The sequence below is a fragment of the Chiroxiphia lanceolata genome, chromosome 18 (assembly GCF_009829145.1).
Source record: "Chiroxiphia lanceolata isolate bChiLan1 chromosome 18, bChiLan1.pri, whole genome shotgun sequence".
Classification (NCBI taxonomy): domain Eukaryota; kingdom Metazoa; phylum Chordata; class Aves; order Passeriformes; family Pipridae; genus Chiroxiphia; species Chiroxiphia lanceolata.
In genome coordinates this window covers 14,655,499-14,672,041 of record NC_045654.1, presented here as the reverse complement: position 1 = coordinate 14,672,041, position 16,543 = coordinate 14,655,499, and the positions used below count along the sequence as shown (strand labels likewise).

General features: G+C 46.0%; 1 protein-coding gene across 1 annotated transcript; it reads right to left on the bottom strand.

The window, feature by feature from the left end:
* Window positions 1-4,669: 4,669 nt before the first annotated feature.
* On the bottom strand, window positions 4,670-8,277 carry CLDN5 (claudin 5). The gene has a single exon (XM_032705576.1). It carries the CDS (start codon window positions 8,202-8,204, stop codon window positions 7,554-7,556), a length of 651 nt encoding a protein of 216 aa, XP_032561467.1. The 5' UTR covers window positions 8,205-8,277; the 3' UTR covers window positions 4,670-7,553.
* Between the last annotated feature and the right edge of the window lie 8,266 nt (window positions 8,278-16,543).

Here is a 16,543-nt window from a genome sequence, read left to right as displayed (position 1 = left end):
GAAATTCTCAATTCCATATTGTGATATGACTCAGACTTCAGTAACTGCTGAGGGTGAAAAACTTTGTCTTACAATTTACTGCCCCCTCCCACCCTGCCTTTGATGTGGACTTGTTTTCTACACCAGTGGAGCTCAATACTTGCATTGCAATCTGCCAAAAGCCATTTCTACAAGGCTGTGAATGCATTTTGCAGACAGCAAGCCAAGAAATCTACCACCTTGTGAGAGAGGCAGGAGACAGAGGGACTGTTCTTCCCAGCACTGATGATCAGCCTTTGTGGCAGATGGCAGCATGGAATGAGCCCAGACAGTGTCCAGGTGTAAAGGCAGGATTGCTGGGCTGAACTAAAAGTGCACGTTACAAAGAATGTAATCAGCTCTGAGGAATCTGGGCAGGATGCCATGGATAAGAGCTTTCCTTTAGGAGGGACACTGTAATGATGATATGGATGACTTGGATAGTTGTGGTCATTAATAACCCCAAGTAGACAAGGGGTCTCTTTTAATGTTATCCAAACAACAGCATTTTACCCCTACCCTCTTAGTATGATTTTGGCTTCCAGGAAAATCCAGTATCTATTTAGCAGTGCCTTTGTCTGGTTTCTTCCAAAACCACCCAGTGCAAATAACTCTTTCTCTACGCTGCTGCTCAATCCACCTTGTTACAGACAGACAAAGATTACATGAAGAAATTATTTCCAAATATCTGAAAAAAGACATCAGTGTGTCTTATATCTTTTTGAACAACAAAAACCTCTCTTCCATGGCACAATCTGTGGGAGTTAGGACTTTTAAAAAATTGGCAGGTATTTGGGCATATAGATATTCTCAACTGGACAGGACAAAAGAATCAGGAGAAAATGGGACAGCTGAAAAATAAGTTGAGGTTCCAAGAACCTAATGGATTCAAGTAGATGTTAAATTTTTAAAGCTTCAGTCTTACATGTCAACATTTTAAAATGCCAGCAGTATAACAAAAATAAAGTAAATGTAAACAGTGAAATGTATTATGTTGCTTGGATCTTGGCAGTCATCTCCAATGAAATAATAGCAGGAAATTATAGAGGAAAAAAATGGTGAAATCATTCTGCAGTCATTGGGTATTCTGGTGAGTCTTCTGTGTGGAGATAACATTTGGGTTTATTTGCATTATAGAATGAAAGATTGCTGTTATAATTGGAAACTGTTAAAGGTTTTGTAGCTCGGGCTAAAGGTTATCCAGGCTGCTGCAGCAGATATCCTAATTCTAACAAAAGATACACAATAAGGACAGAACACTAAAACTGGAAGAGTAATCTAAAAATACACACAGTGCAGGAATTCTGCCGTGCTAGGCACTTGTTAGCCCCGATAAGAACTGTGATTGTTGGTTTTTTCCCCAATCCCTCGAATATGTGAAGCTGTATTGAAAGTGAATCGGACCATTTTGAGATTTCACATATGCTCTTGTCAAGAAGTGCCCATTTTTCTTTCCTGAATGATCTTTCGTGCCCAAGCCTAAATTCTCTAAGGGTTTAACCTTCTGTGGAAGTGTTCTGATAGCAAATACAGTTTATGCTAATGAGTTGTGTGTCAGTGTAACAGAGAGGGATGGATTCAGCTCAGAACGTGTTTGAGAGTGGGAATGGAGCCACAGGTACCCACGTGTGGTTAGAATAGCTGTCACAGTACCTGGTGAGGGACCAAGGGGAATGTCACGCTGAGCTCTGTCAGATAACCTGCTTGGCTGAAACTTTAGAACACAGGCAGCTGAAATCCAAAGTGCATTTAACATTGCAAACTACTTTTGCTACCAGATTAAAATTGTTGTTGCAGGATCTGGTTTGGTGCATCTCCTAGCTTTTAGTGCATTTGTTCGACCCATGGGAATCTTCTGCTTATCTTAAAAAAAAAATGTTCATTGTGGCACAGCTGGTGCTAGAATGTGTAAGACCTAAACTGTACCCCCTGGAACGTCTGCAGGATGTGGCCAGTGATGCACAGGGTGTTACAGCTGGCACCGAGTTCACAGCTTGCTCTCTGGATCTGAGTCACTTCTGAAAGGGTTATCTGCTGTTTGCCTGGAAAAATCAGCTATTTTAAACATTTACTTTTGTTCTCCACTGTAAATAAACATGAGCTGGCTTGGTCTCCTTTGCTGTGTTTGTGCACACCAGAGCAAACTCTGCCGGGCTGGGGCAGCCTGGAGGATCCACCAGGAGGGAACCTCCCTGGCTTTGGAGCTGAGGTGTAGCAAGGGATGGATCCACCACTATTGCTGTCCATAATAGCACTGAGGCACTTCAGCCTGCCTAAACTAAGCCTTTTTTCCCCAAAAGAAATAATACCTTGTGTGAACGACATGTCAGCTGGGCTTCAGGAGCACCTTGTACCTGCTTTGAATTCCCTGCCAGCTGCTGCCAGGGCTTGAGTCAATGGGAGTGCCCCTTGCCATTCAAGATGCTCTGAGGAGTATCAAAGTACAAAATGCAGCTTATTTTATTTTCTACCTGGTTTTCTAGTTAATCAAAATCCTTTTGTACTGTTCTATACTGGGTATTGGAGGTGGTCTTGTTATTTACTCTCCATGATTAATGTAATGAGATTTGTATGCCTTGTTGAAAAGACTGTAGGTTGTGGAGTTAGGTGTGTTTTTCATTTTTGTCCTTTTGTAAACTGAAACCAAAACAGCTAGATAGTGGTTTCAAAGCCTGTTCTTTGCTTTAATTAGTGCTGTAGGTACAGTTCCCCATGCTGTATGATCTCATTGTTCTCAAATCAAGTAGCTAAAGGCAGTAGTTCAGTAAATGTATCAGTTAACTCTATTCAGGATGTTTAACATCCAAGCTCATTCATATATTCATTTTTTTATGTTACTCTTAAGCCAGACTGTGATGCTGATGAGTATTTTCACGTTATAAGTGGTAAAGTTTGTGTGATGTGCTCCCCCATTATCCTCAGCTTGTTTAAACAGGGTGATCAGCACCCAAAGTGCAGGCAGAGCTCTGCCTCAGGGCAGTGTACCAGTGGCCAGGGTGCAGGGAGAAGACTGGCACGAGCCCTGGGCAGGTGCCCTCAGCATCACATTGTGCTTCCATGTTGAGCCCTGCTACTCTCCACCTTTCCCTGCCAGACTGTGGCTCGAAGCTACATGGTGAGCTCTGGAAAGAGGGGGAAGCTCGGGGCCCTAAGCAAGATCCCAAAATGCCCCAGACAAAAGACACTTAAATTGATTCATGATGTCTCAATCTGTGTCCAAGGAAATGAAAAGGTGATGCAAGGCTTGTGTATCCAAGCAACTGCAGAGCCCCTGCTGTTGCCATGGGAGGTTTTATCAGTGAGGCAGTGGTTGAAATTGTCCTTTTCTTATAACTGAAGTTGCAGGGGGAAGGAGGGGTTTTCTAGACAGAGAGCCTGTTCCTGCAGAGAGCCAGCAAGGAACAGTCTGGAGCAGTCACAGGCACAGACACACACAAAGGGCTGATCTGAACAAGAGTGACAGAACTCAGTTATTTCCAAAATATAAATATGAGACCCTCCTGAGGCTCTGCTTTTGGACTGATTTGTCCTGCCACAATCAGGCTACAGAAAACAAAGGCAGTATTTGTCCTGAATTCATCTGCTCTCTCCCAATTAATCTAATACAGCAGGAATACTTGCTGTGTCTTACCAGACAGACTTATAAAAGCAAGGGTAAAATGTTGCAGTATGTCCTAAAGAGCAGATGCCCAACAAACATCTTTGTGCAGGAAAAGGAAACATTTCCTTAAACATCCTGCAGCAAACGTGACTGATTGAGCTTCCTTTTCCCCCTGCCTGTTGCATTTCCCTTCTTTGCACAGACAGGATCTAACCAGATTTGCAGGGTATGAACTGCAGGTTACTTTCAAATTCATAACTATGAAATGGTTCGTTTAGCAGGACAAAGGCCAAGCTGACAGACACCCTTTTTCCAGCTCAGCATGTGCACAGCAATGGGAGGGTGGCAAGGAGCTTTTGTTAATCTCAACCCAGCTGGCAAGAATGCTGCAAAATGAAGGCTTTGAAGACGTTTTTTCTTCATTTTTAAAGCTACAGTTTGTTAGAAAAGCTTGAAAATCTTGCAAAAAAGTAATCTGTGAAATATTGAAAGTCCTCCCTGGCAGTCATGTGACTTAGGCAAATTTCTCCACTAGCAATTAGCCTGGACAGTTTCCTTTACCAGTCATTATTTTTGCAGGTTCTATTCTGCTGCATCTGTGAAAATGTTTTTCCCCAGCTTGAATACACTTTTCAAAAAAAATAAATGGTTGGCAGAAAGGATTAGGGTATTGGTCAGGTTGAGGCTGATCCAAGCAGCAGCAGGATTTTTTTGCCTTTTAGTTTAAACGTGTAAGAATTGAAAGCTTAAAAAGCTTCAAGCTTAGAGCTGTTCTGAAAATAGCTGGGGCTCACACTCCACTTCCTAATGTGCTCACATCACAAGACCAACTGCTGCTTCTTGCTCTCTTTTGTCTGGGGTTCAGTGGAGAGCTGAGGTGCTGCCTGCTCTGGAGGGAGCAGCCCTTTCTTCTCCCCAGAGGTGGCCCAGCTCTGCCCTCAAAGGTAGCCCAGGGAAAGGCTGCCCTTTGGGCACCAATGTCATACCCATCTTCCTGAGCCCAAACAATCCAGTGTCTTCCACGAAAAAAACAGCACCCCTGCTCAGGGATTGGTTTACATGTTTTTATTTTTATGAGAAACATAAATACAAAATAAAAATAGTAAACAAGTGCTATAGGCTTTTCATTGGGGTGAGGTTCAGGCCTGATCCTGAGCAGTTCCAAGCTTTTAAGTTCAGGTCCAGGTCTTTGCTCTTAGAAAACAAATCACAGGGAAAACCAGCTGACTTTTACCTGGAAGCCAGTGCTATCAGTAACAGTAACATCTGGGTTATCTTGTAAAGCACAGCGACAACTAAGAAGGATGAGATTAAATATAAAAACACTTTCCAAGATGGGCCCCACTTCCTGCAATATTGTTGGGTGCTGCCCCACTGACCTCAGCAAAACCTTGTTCCACCAGCAGTGAGTTATTCTGGTGGGATGATGCTGTGTCTGGCAGCACATGCACAGGTAGCACTGGCTTCTTCCAAGAGCTCTTGTTGTGTAATTGGTTCAGATTTTGGTTAAAGAGGATCCAGCCCTGCCATGACACAAAGAAACGTATCAAGAAGTTTGGCTTGTTGAAGAAAATTCCCTTCTAAGGTGTAGGTTTTCCTCCCTCTACCACAGACACCAGTTTTGATTTGATTTGAAATTCTAGTGCAGCACTGTCCAGAAAGATCTAATCTTTTAGACAGACCCCAAATTCTGCAGCACTTCTGAAGGCTCTACTCTACAGAGACATGCAGACACGTCTGCCAGGGGGGTTTATTTCTTTAACTGGAGACCAAAGAGCGAGGTCCAGGATTTGGGCTGATATCTGTTGGACATCAGAGAGCTCTGAGTGAGGGTGTAGCGTGTCTATGGGCTGGGTGACAAATACAGTTGGACGTTATCATTTAAAGTAAAAAATAATCATGAAACAAATAAAGGCACCAAACCACATAGCAAGCCAACTTTGGTAGATTTCTTGCAAAATATATGCATTTAAATACATTTTTACAAGGTTTACAAGGTTACACTGTTTAAAAAAGTTGCAATGATGAAATATGGAATATTTCATTCTTGTACCAAAACTACATATCACATCATAACAAAAATATTACAGCTTTTATTTAAATGCAGATAATATAAGAACTGCACCTCTTTATAGAAAAAACCTAATTGTAGACATATTGCTCTGCTTTTGTATTCTCTGATGGGCTCAGACCCTGCTATTTATGTGTTTAAAAACTGAAAGCAGTTATCTTTAAAAGGGTAAATCATGTGCTCAATATTCAACATCACAATTTGCAGGGTCAAGGCTTTAGTCTTATTCTGGTCCATGAACATGTTGATACCCCCGGGGTTTTAAGTTTGTTAAGCAAGGCAGGAACACAGTCCATGTCAATCTGTCACAGACCCACAGTTATGATTAGTCCACCAGTCTTGGAGATATCAGAAAGATAAGCATTAATGCTCAGGTCAGGTGTGCACTGTACTGCTACAGGACTGTGAGGGACCCATGAGGTTGTAGTGTTGTGTTCTGAGGAACATAAACAGCACATTTCCTCACTGGCTCTTGGCAGAAATCTCCTTATGGCAATGCAGAGGCTGCCACGGGCAGGAGCAGGATCCTGTGCTGATGTAACAAGTAACTCGTGTGGAGGAGTTTCACACATCCCCCTAACCCCTCCCTTGAAAAAACGTTTGTCTCTGCAGTGTAAAATGGAGAAGTGTAAGCTGGTATTCCAGGCTGTGGCAAATTTCTGCAGGTGTTGAGCTCAGAAAATTAGAGTTATGTTGCCCGATATATTCTTCCTTCCAGTCTGCAGTGTGTTACCGGGCAAGGCACAGGAGCTGAGAGCTGTGAGAGCCAGGACTTCACATCTCCTGATCAGCTGACGTAAAGTCTCAGTCAAGATATTTTTGGTAAAATTCTTCTAGCAATTTTTTGCTTGATTTGGTAAATGAAGGAAAGCATGTGTTAACAAAATCATCGTGGGGAGCCAACCAAGTGCACGTCCAGCTGAGCACACAATTCAAAATTGGCAGCAAGCGGGGCTTGGCAAGAAGGCCACAAAAGCATCATCCCCCCAACCATCAGTATCTGGGGCAATTTTTATGCTTCCAATCTCCTGTAGTGCAGATGAGAGGAGCAGAGGCCCTGCTGGAGCCAGGACATACAGTGATCTCTCAGATCTCTGGATCTAGGCCTCGGATAATTCTGGCAATGAGTTCATATTCAAGTAAAAACAGAGCATAAGCTGATGGAGGAGAGGGGATGAAGAACTTCAAGGGACAACCTGGTGTAATCTGGTTTGTACTCCACTAAAGGACAGCAACCACCTGAAATCTCTTTCAAGGTCTCAAAGACACACAGACCAACTCACTTCTCTGAGGGACTGAAACAAATGAAGAAAGTCAAATACCTTTCTCCAAACAGCCAGTGGGATTAAGGATCAAGGTTAGTGACATGCTTTGGACAGGATCCCTAGTTTAGTTGCCCGAACAGAAGATCAAAACCCCCCTACTCAGTTAAAGCCGCAGCGGGAGCCGCCAGACGCGGGCTTTCAGGAGGGAGAACGCGGATGGGAATCTCCTCCTGGGCGACAGCGCACACCCGATGCCGGTCCCAGCAGCCGAGAGGCACCGGCAGCGAGAGCGGGCGGCGAAGTACTCACGAGTCTCAGGGCATCGCCGGGGCACGGCCGGGAGCGGGAGCCGGGCGGGCGGCGGAGCCCGGACGGGATGTCCCGGTGCTGCCCCGCGGCTGCCGCGCCGCTCGGTCACCCCGGCCGGGGACGCGCTGCCCGCAGCGGAGCGGCCGGACCCGCCGGGCGCTGCCCTGCCCGGGGCCGCCGCTTCACGGGGTGCCCGTTCGGAAGAGCCTCCGGGCAGGGCAGCGCTGGCGCTCCCGGCCCGCGGCCGTGTGTCCGTGTCCCCGCGGGGCCGAGAGCGGCGCGGCCCCGCTCAGACGTAGTTCTTCTTGTCGTACTCGCCGTTGGACGTGGGCCGCCGCGGCGCCGAGTACTTGACGGGGAAGGAGGTCTCGTCGCGCTGGGAGCAGGAGCAGCAGCAGATGAGGCAGCCCCCGAAGAGCAGCAGGGCCGTGGCCGCCCAGCCGATGTAGAGCGCGGCCCCCATCTCCCGCTTCTTGGACGGCGGCACGGTGGGGTCGTAGAAGTCGCTGATGACGATGTTGGCGAACCAGCAGAGCGGGACGAGCACCAGGACCCCGCAGAGGATGTAGATGGCTCCGCCGGCGATCACGATGCGGGACTTCATCTTGCCGGGCCGGATGCAGTTGGTGCACTGCGCGCCCACCACGGTCACCATCAGCGCCACCAGCCCCAGCAGCGCCACGACGACGGTGAGCGCCCGGCCCGCCTGCACCTCGGGCGGCAGCGCCAGGATGGAGTCGTACCCCTTGCACTGCATCTGCCCCGTGCTCTGCACCACGCAGTTCATCCACAGCCCTTCCCAGAAGGTCTGCGCCACCACGATGTTCACGTCGATGAAGGCCGACACCTGCCACATGGGCAGCCCGCAGGCCAGGATCACCCCCACCCAGCCCAGGATGCCCAGCCCCAGCCCCAGGATCTCCAGCGCCGCCGAGGTCATGCTGCCGTCCCGGGGGCTCCGCGGGCAGGACGGGGCGGGTGCGCTGCGCTCCCCGCGCTGCCGAGCCGGCTCTGAGCGCCGCGGCCGCGGGCAGCGCTATTTGAGGGGCCGCGGGGCGCCCGCCCTCCGCCCCCCGCCCTGCCCTGCCGGGCAGCACCGCCCGCCCCGGGGCACGGGCAGGGCCGGGGGGGCGTGCGGGGCTCCCTCCTGCCCGGGGGGTCCCGCCGGAGCCGGGAACGCGTCCCCGTGCTCCGGGAGGAGCTCGCGGCGACGCTGCCCGCTCCCAGTTCAGCGCGGGGCTGCGGGCGTCTCTTCGCGGAGTTCATCTGCTCGAATTCCTTTCGGTGCCGCTATCTGTGTATTTCCTGTTTACTGATAAAGTCCGCGGCCAGACCTTCGGAGAGGTCTTGCCCCAACGCAGGCACCCAGCAGTGTGGAAGTCCTGGTTATCAGAGTCTAATTGATCATTTCCCAGAACACTAAGTGTGCTGACCGACCTGCACGGCTTTCTCCTGCACACTGGGACGGGCAAAATTAAAAAAGCACGACCAAACAGATTTCACAGATTATTCTGAGTTGGAAGGGACCCACAAGGATCATCGAGTCCAACTCTTAAGTTAATAACCCATACAGGGATTGAACCCACAACCATGGTACTATCAGATGTCTGTACTTGAAGACAGACAAGCCCCACTAATTCTGACAGAAAAAAATACTTTCAAAATACATTTTTTAACTAATTAGTCTCATATTCTCTACTTAAGTGAGACTTAAATAGATAACTAAAATACTGTGGCATTTGCCTACACGTTTGCTCATATTTCTAATGTTGCTCTTCCAGGATAAAATATTCACTTACAATGCTTAGGAACCACCCTGAAAATGGAAGAGCTTTGAACGTGGGATCTGCATGTCACCTGTCAGTACCAGTAGACAGATTCTCAGTTTGGTCCAGGAAGAATAATTGCTCTTAGCTTATACCAAGTGTGAAATGGTTTTTTCTGATACTGGAGCCTAGAGCAAAGCATACCATTTAAATATGTCACCACAAAGATTTCAAACTTGACTTTACTCTTTTAATAGTTTGAGTACATTTTGAATCTTTATGGTATGTTGATGAGTTATGTGCCCATATCAAAAAGGGTGTATTTACAAGAGGTATCATCGTCAGGCCATGCAGAGATTGTAATTGCTACAGTCTCTTCATGGCCCACTGGTGTTTTGGATTGCTCTTGCAAAGCAGCCTTGGTTCACAGCTCACAGTCCCCCAGGCTGGCAGCGAGTGCTCGTGGTGTGAATGCTGTGTTCCAGTTCAGAGAGAACCGACCCCACCAGCTGCTCACAGCACTCACACGGAGCTGTGCCCAGGGGCTTCCACCGGCTGCCCTGAGAAAGGCTCATTTTGATTGCAGTAAGTTTAAATGTTTTAGACAAAACTGAAAGTTATGTTCACACTGACTTTAGAATTGGTTTGGCTTTTTGTGGATTCAGTTTCAACTAGCCCAAGGTATCCTAGTGTAGAGGAGATTGCAGAGTTTGAAAATAACACATTTCCTGCCCCTACATAAGTGGTTTTCTCTGTTGCACAGTAACTTACAGCATGTACTGTGGCATACAGAGGTTTGTGATGGAAATCTTGAGGCTGATATGAGTGCAGCATGAATGGAAAAGTCCACATGCGAAGCAGAAGCAGCAGAAGGAAGGATAAGCAAAGGTTACAGGAATCACATGGATTGCCAGCTGAGGATGTGCCTGCTGAGCTGACACGGGGCAGTGCCCCGAGTACATCCTGAGTGGTGACTCTTCTGCAGAAGACCCTGGCATAGTAACAGGAGGATGACAACAAGGTCACAGTACACTGGATGTGGCCTTTCACTTCTTTTTTTTTTTTCCCAGCCAGGAGAAAAGCTTTTAGCCACAAGACACCCAAAAAAAGGAAACCAAAGAACATGAGCAGCTTTGTGGACTGTGGTGTAGGACATGCTGACACATGACGACTGCAGCCTTCCATTGATTATCTCTGCAGGAGGAGCTGTAAACATTTCTAGCATGGAAAATGTCTTCCTAACAAAGACTGCCTGGCAAATGGAGTTCAGAGGATTTATCTCCTCTTCCAGCTGTATATGAAATACATACAGTTTACTTCAATTATTCAAAACTGCAAATTCCAGTGTGCAAGTTCAGGAGGAATGTGTGACTGGGGCTGTGCAGTCTGTCAAACTGAGGCTGCTTACAATCACTCAGAAGAGTCCCTGGTGTCAGGGAGGGGAGAATGTGCAAAAGAACCATCCACAGAGACAGAGATATCTCAGAGGTGAACAGGAAGAAACCCAGAGCACAGACTGAAATGGAATAACATCTGTATTTATGATGATAATAACGATTATATAGAAAACGACACAGAAGAACAATCAAGAAAGGGGGGAGAAATGCCAGTTATCTTAGCCCACAAGCACAGGAAAGCCCCACCCTTGCCACTCGCCCGGGAGCACGGAACTCTGAATTTCCTCCGATAAATGGCCTGTGCCGCGGGAGGCACTGACGGGGCCGGGGCAGCTGCCCGGGCCCTGGGGCTGAGAAGGGAAACTACTGCAAGGCTTGTTTTACCTCTGCAGCCCTCACCCCACCTTTCCTTGCTACCTGTAACCCAGCAACTGATTCCTACAAATCACTTAATCCAAGGCAATTATTTCTCTGGGGAAATGCATGCTTAATAATCACACAGCAACTGGACCTTTCTGCTTGCAGGCATTTCCCGTGCTGGTATTTCACCTTTGTCTGTTTGTTCCTTTTCCTTACCCCAGATATTAGCTTTTATCCTGGCTACTGGCAACAACCTCCATTTTCAATTACTCCATTCCCTGATCCCAAATGTCTGTTGCACAGACCACCTTTAATGAGCCCAGGGTGCAAGGTGCTCCCCCTCTGCTCACTTCACTTACTGGTACCTTGAGTGACTCAGGCTGGGGAGCCTGAGGACCCCACCAGCTCCAGCACAGCTGCTTTCTGATTTTTCAGTGTCACAACACTGAAAATTAAACTCTCAGAAATGAAAGGGTTCCATTTGTTAAAAGGAAACACACATCAGCATGATGTTTTACTTGGGATGTTAAGTAAAGAAAATCGCCACTTATAAGTTAAATCCTTGCTGCAAAAGTCTGGATTCCTTTAAACTCCAAAGCACAATGTTCTTGCAGCAAAGTAACTCTAACAAATGGCCATTCATGTAATTCCATCTATTTCTGCTCCAGCTGTGTATTAATTAAATTATTCTGGGGGGATGCTTAGAGGGGCTTTACAGCCTGTGAAAATGGGCGGAAGTGGTATTCAAGCTGAGAACAATTGCACAGGAGCCATGCTATAGCAAGAGGGGCTTTGGGATTAGAGGTGATTGTGTTTTTGCTCTTTTCCTGACATAATCAGGACAAATACCAGGCTCAGAGTAACTGGGAGGGCTGCTAAGGGGGGTCCAGGCTCTCCCCACATTGCTTGTCCTGGGCTATGAACCCTGTCCCATGGCACAGAAGTGCTGTGCCCTCCAGCCTTGCCAGGGCTGTGCTCAGCCCCAAGGCATCCCACCAGCAATGCTGGCATAGATTTGCCTTTGGGCACCTGAAATGTAGCCTGCAGAGCACACTTGGTTTATAACTTTTAGAGTGTTCCTTACCCAAGTGTTTCTACTCCTTCTCATCCCTAAAATATTAAGCATCTAGAAGACAGAGAGGAAAATGACATTTAGGATCAATCTTATGCACAAACCTAGTATTGTTTGTGTGAATAAGATGGAGTATGAGTCAAAGGATTAATTGAAAGCCCAGTGATCTCGAGAGAGCTTACCATAACTTTTGGATCAGACATAAGCAAAAGTGAAGAATTAGGAATCCTATTAGAGATTGATTTTGTGCCATATTTTGTATTCTAATTAGTGCTGGAATAAAGGCAAAGAGATTTACAAATACAGAGTGGTTAGGCAAGGACTGTTCTTTATTTAGAAAGCTTGAGGTTTCTCAGTGAAGATTACTCCTTTTGGAATTATCCTTTAAACTCCAATTCTTTTCCTAAGAGAAGAGATTTAGTTGGAGTTTGAGTGCACATTCCACAGTAAGATAGGGCTTCAGGAAGCCCTTGCACGTCAGCAGTGCCAATGTGTCTTCAGACCAGTGTTACACATCAGAAGACTGGCACGCAGGAATGAGTCCTTGTCAAATGAGCAGGTTATTACAAAATGAAAGTGCACAATTCCACCAGAGTACTTATTTAAAGATCATTTATTTTGGAAACAAGCAGAAGTGGTTAACATGAAATTGTTACTTCCTCTCTTAGATCATCTTTTGAGCAAAGAGAAACAGTGATTTAAAAGTCAGGCCAGAATTTTGCAAGAGGAACCAGTAGTGCTCAGTGACTGGTGCTAATGATGAAGAATTCAACACTTTTTTTAGTACAAGTGTTGCTGCTGCCCCTCAGGATTGAGAAGTGGGTGCCCACTCTGCTGTTCCCTTCAGTGGTGATGTGACAAGGCTCAGGGAAAAGAAAAGAAGGAAACAGATATATAGTTGGGAAAGTAGTGAAAGAGGTGATAAAGGCTTCCAATCTTCATATATTTGCTTTATATCCCTTTCCAAACAGTTGCCCCAGCCCTGCTTTACACACCCCCTGTGCCTGGAGGCAGCAGGAGCCTGGGTCTGGCTGGGAACACTGAGACAGTGTTACAGCACTTTCCTCACAGAACGAGGGAATTAATTGTGCTAAACCATCATCAGAACCAAGTTCCACATCTTCCTACTCGAATTCCTCTGCACATGAACTTCTTGATCATCATTTGAAGCTTCCCAGTGTTGGAATTTTCTCCATGTCTCTGTGTTCTAAGAGCAGGCCCTGATGGGAACATTTCCCGTCACCCTGGTCAGGACCAGCTGGGCTGCACTGGGGAGGAGCTGTGCACCCACCTCTTCAGCTCCTTGTTTCCTGAGTTTGGCTTTCCAGAGAACACTGCAGTGTCACTGGACACCATAGCTGTGTCAAGGGTGTTCAGGACAGTTGATGTGGTGAATGAGAGCCCCTTCCCAAAGCCTAGAATGTCACGCCTGCAGGTGAGCAGAAAAGGTTTGATCATCCTGCTCACCAAAAGATCACACTGCACATGCTGAGGCCATGCCACTCAAATGGTTCTCTTTAATGCCAGGGACAGGTCCTGGGAATGTGTTAAAGCCTGGATAGGCAGGGCAGGGGCTATAGGAAATACACATTGTTTCATGCCTAATGCTCCATCCTACTGCACGTTTCCTTCAGGAGAACTGCAGGCTGATTCTATCCTCTCCAGGGTTTGCCTCCTTCCACAGATGGTGGTGTACCAGGATCCTGGCAGATCTCTCTCCCATGGAATTTTTGGGAAATCACATGGTGATTGACAGACAGATGTCAGTCTGTAAACAACAGTCAGCAAGGACAAGTGCCATTGTTTTAAATACACATTGCAAATGTTGAAAGTAATTGGTAAAGGCTTGACCATGAAGTTACTGAAACCCATTCAGGGTTAGTGATGGGAAAGGTACTACATTTCTATTGTGTCCCAGGAAATCTGCATTCCTGAGCACACCTGGGAGGTTTGGCACATCTCCTCTCATTGTGAGTGATTACTGCTCAGCAGTGCTGGCCCTATTCTTAATAAGACATGTCTGAGTCAAGCCCTGGTTTTGGGAAAAACATGTATCTGTCTGATCAATCATGATTTCCTTCTCAAAAGTGAAGGTGGTTACCAGTAAGAGGAAAGTATGGCTGTCATTGGTGAAAAGATGTAAAATGTCTCTAACACTGGAGAGTATTTGTAGGTTCTTTTTACTGCTTCTTCATTGCCACAAGTAACATCTTGAGAAGGAGGGTTTGTACATGCTTGTAAATGCAAAAGAAACACTTCTGTCTCACTCTGAGACTGCTGTAAGTCAAACACGATCTTCATTTCCTTTAGTGTGTCACTAAAAATGAGGTTTGGGAATTCTTTTTGCAGCAAGGGAAAATACTTATCTGCTGCAGGTTTTCTTATGGATTTGCAAATAACTTGCAAAGTAGCTTGTGTCAATAGATCCTGGTGCATCCACAGATAGGGGCTTCCTGTTTGTGCCCTGCCAGAGCTCCAGCTCTGAGCTGAGGGCTTCAGAAGGGCTCAGCAGAGACCAGCTTTCCATGGGCCAGTTATTTCTGATTGCTGACACAGCACATCTATAAAAACACAGAAAATGTGAGATGTTAGAGTGGTTCTCCCTGTTAGTGATTCCACAGATCCAGCCCTACACAGAAGAGCATTTTGATCAAATCAGCAGTTTACCAAAGATGAACAGACAGTGGGAAGTTTGCCCTTAAATTTCTGCCTATCAGCACACCCAAATCCTAAAATTAACCCAGGGAATATCTAAGTTACTGTCTCTGACATCCACTACTTTTTTCTCTGGTAACCCTTTAACAGAGGATGTCACCTACAGTGTGCAGCTCTTGAGTATTTATTTCTAAAAGGCTTGGACCTGGAGCCATGTACTGTAACTTGGCAAAGCACACACAAATATTCTGAATCAAACACCAACTGAAACCTTATGGAAATGAAAAGAATTTATGCATATGGATAAGAATAAGTTGTTTAATCTGGACTTGAGTAATTTTATCTCCAGGGAGGATTGGGAGAGTTCAAGATGCTCAGTGTCTTACAGTAGTGGGCCAGTATCTTCATGAATTGCTTTTGTAGTGCAGCCATCAAAGCAATCACACAAAATTTAGGCTCAACTTTCAAACATCCAGCTATGTGAGGAACAGACTGAATTAAAAGATAATCAAGTTAAAAGGGATCCTACAACAGAAAAAAGACAGTTTTATTTTGTCTAAGCAGCATAACTTTTTTTTCTTTAATGTAAAAGAAATAATGCCAAGGAATGTGGAGTTGTTTTATCTATTAAAACTCAATTTAGTTTTCAGTTATAGGGTTGTATTTGTTTTATTATAATCAGTAAGACACCATTTTCTCTGGTAAGGACCAAAACAAAAGACACATAATGTCTTTTGCTGAATGGATGAGGTATTTCTAATGTGCTAAGATGTGACTCCACACAAAGTTAATATTTGAATTCAAGGAAGGACTTTAATTGTGCTTTTGAAAATGTAAACCCAGATGTATCAGGAACTTTTATAAAAGGCATTGGAACTTCCAAGGGAAGAATTAAACAAAATTCTTTCAGAAATAATAATTCTGGGAATGAGTGATTCACAGTCACTGCTGTTCACAGCATGAACTTTTCTAGACTCTTTAACCATTTAGGAAGAACAGTCTCCAATAGAACCACTTCTTCTGTTTGGACTCACCCCTAATACTGGGGTGAGAAGCAAGGAGCATGCAGGATGTGTTTTGTGGGCCTGCATTTGCTGTAGGTGTCTGCAGTTCTCAGCACTTCTTAGCCACACACCCCGAATAGTTCCAGTCCTGCTGCCTGGAGTTCCTACAACTGTGGGTTCACAGGAGTCTCGTAACAGGTTACAAAATAACAAAGCACATTTTCTCCAAGTGCGTAACACTCTGTAACACTGTCACAGGATGCTCTGCAATGCCAGGAGTCGAGATGGGTTCAAAAAGCAAGGAGAAAAATTCATGGAAGAGAGAACCACCAAGATAAAACCCCTGGCTCAGGAAGCTGCCAAGCTCCAGAGTGCAGGGAGGAAACAGGCACGGAGCTGCTTTTATCTGTTCCTCAGCATCTGCTCCTGGGCCCTGCAGAGCCTGCAGCTGACCTCTGCTCTTACCCCAGCTGCCCCTCCTTACATCACTGTCTGGCACAGTGGGACTTTTGGGGAGGACTGTGACTCCCCTGAAGGTTCTGTGGGGCAGCTGGTCAGCGATCTGGTCCAGCCAGGACCTGGGAACACCACCCCTATTGCCTCAATAACGGGCTGTTGGAACCCCTGGGGGCTGCTTCACCCCTTGCACTAAATCCTGCCACAGGAAAGGAGTGACAGGCATGGGAAAGCACAGACTTCCACTTGACTCTGGGTCAATGGCAGTCTGTGGTTTGGCATTGTCTGTGTTAATATCTTATAATTTCTTCAAATGGGAGTTATTTGTAATAGCAGTGCAGGTGTGAAAACATTGTGTCCATCACAGTGTTCTAACTTAGTGAAAGAAAAAAACTGCCTTGGTTGTTCCTCTGCTGATAGTACAAAACATCTGTATGGAAATCCATGGAGTAATTTTAAATAATACTTTAATTTCTAAAGAAGACTGAAATTCCATCCTTTAACTCCTCCAAGGACTTACTGTGTAACAGAACTCGGTGTTACAACATTGCACTCTGTCCCAAGAAACG

Coding starts and splice junctions, on each gene's coding strand:
- CLDN5 (XM_032705576.1), bottom strand. CDS start 8,204: ATGACCTCGGCGGCGCTGGAGATCCTGGGGCTGGGGCTGGGCATCCTG.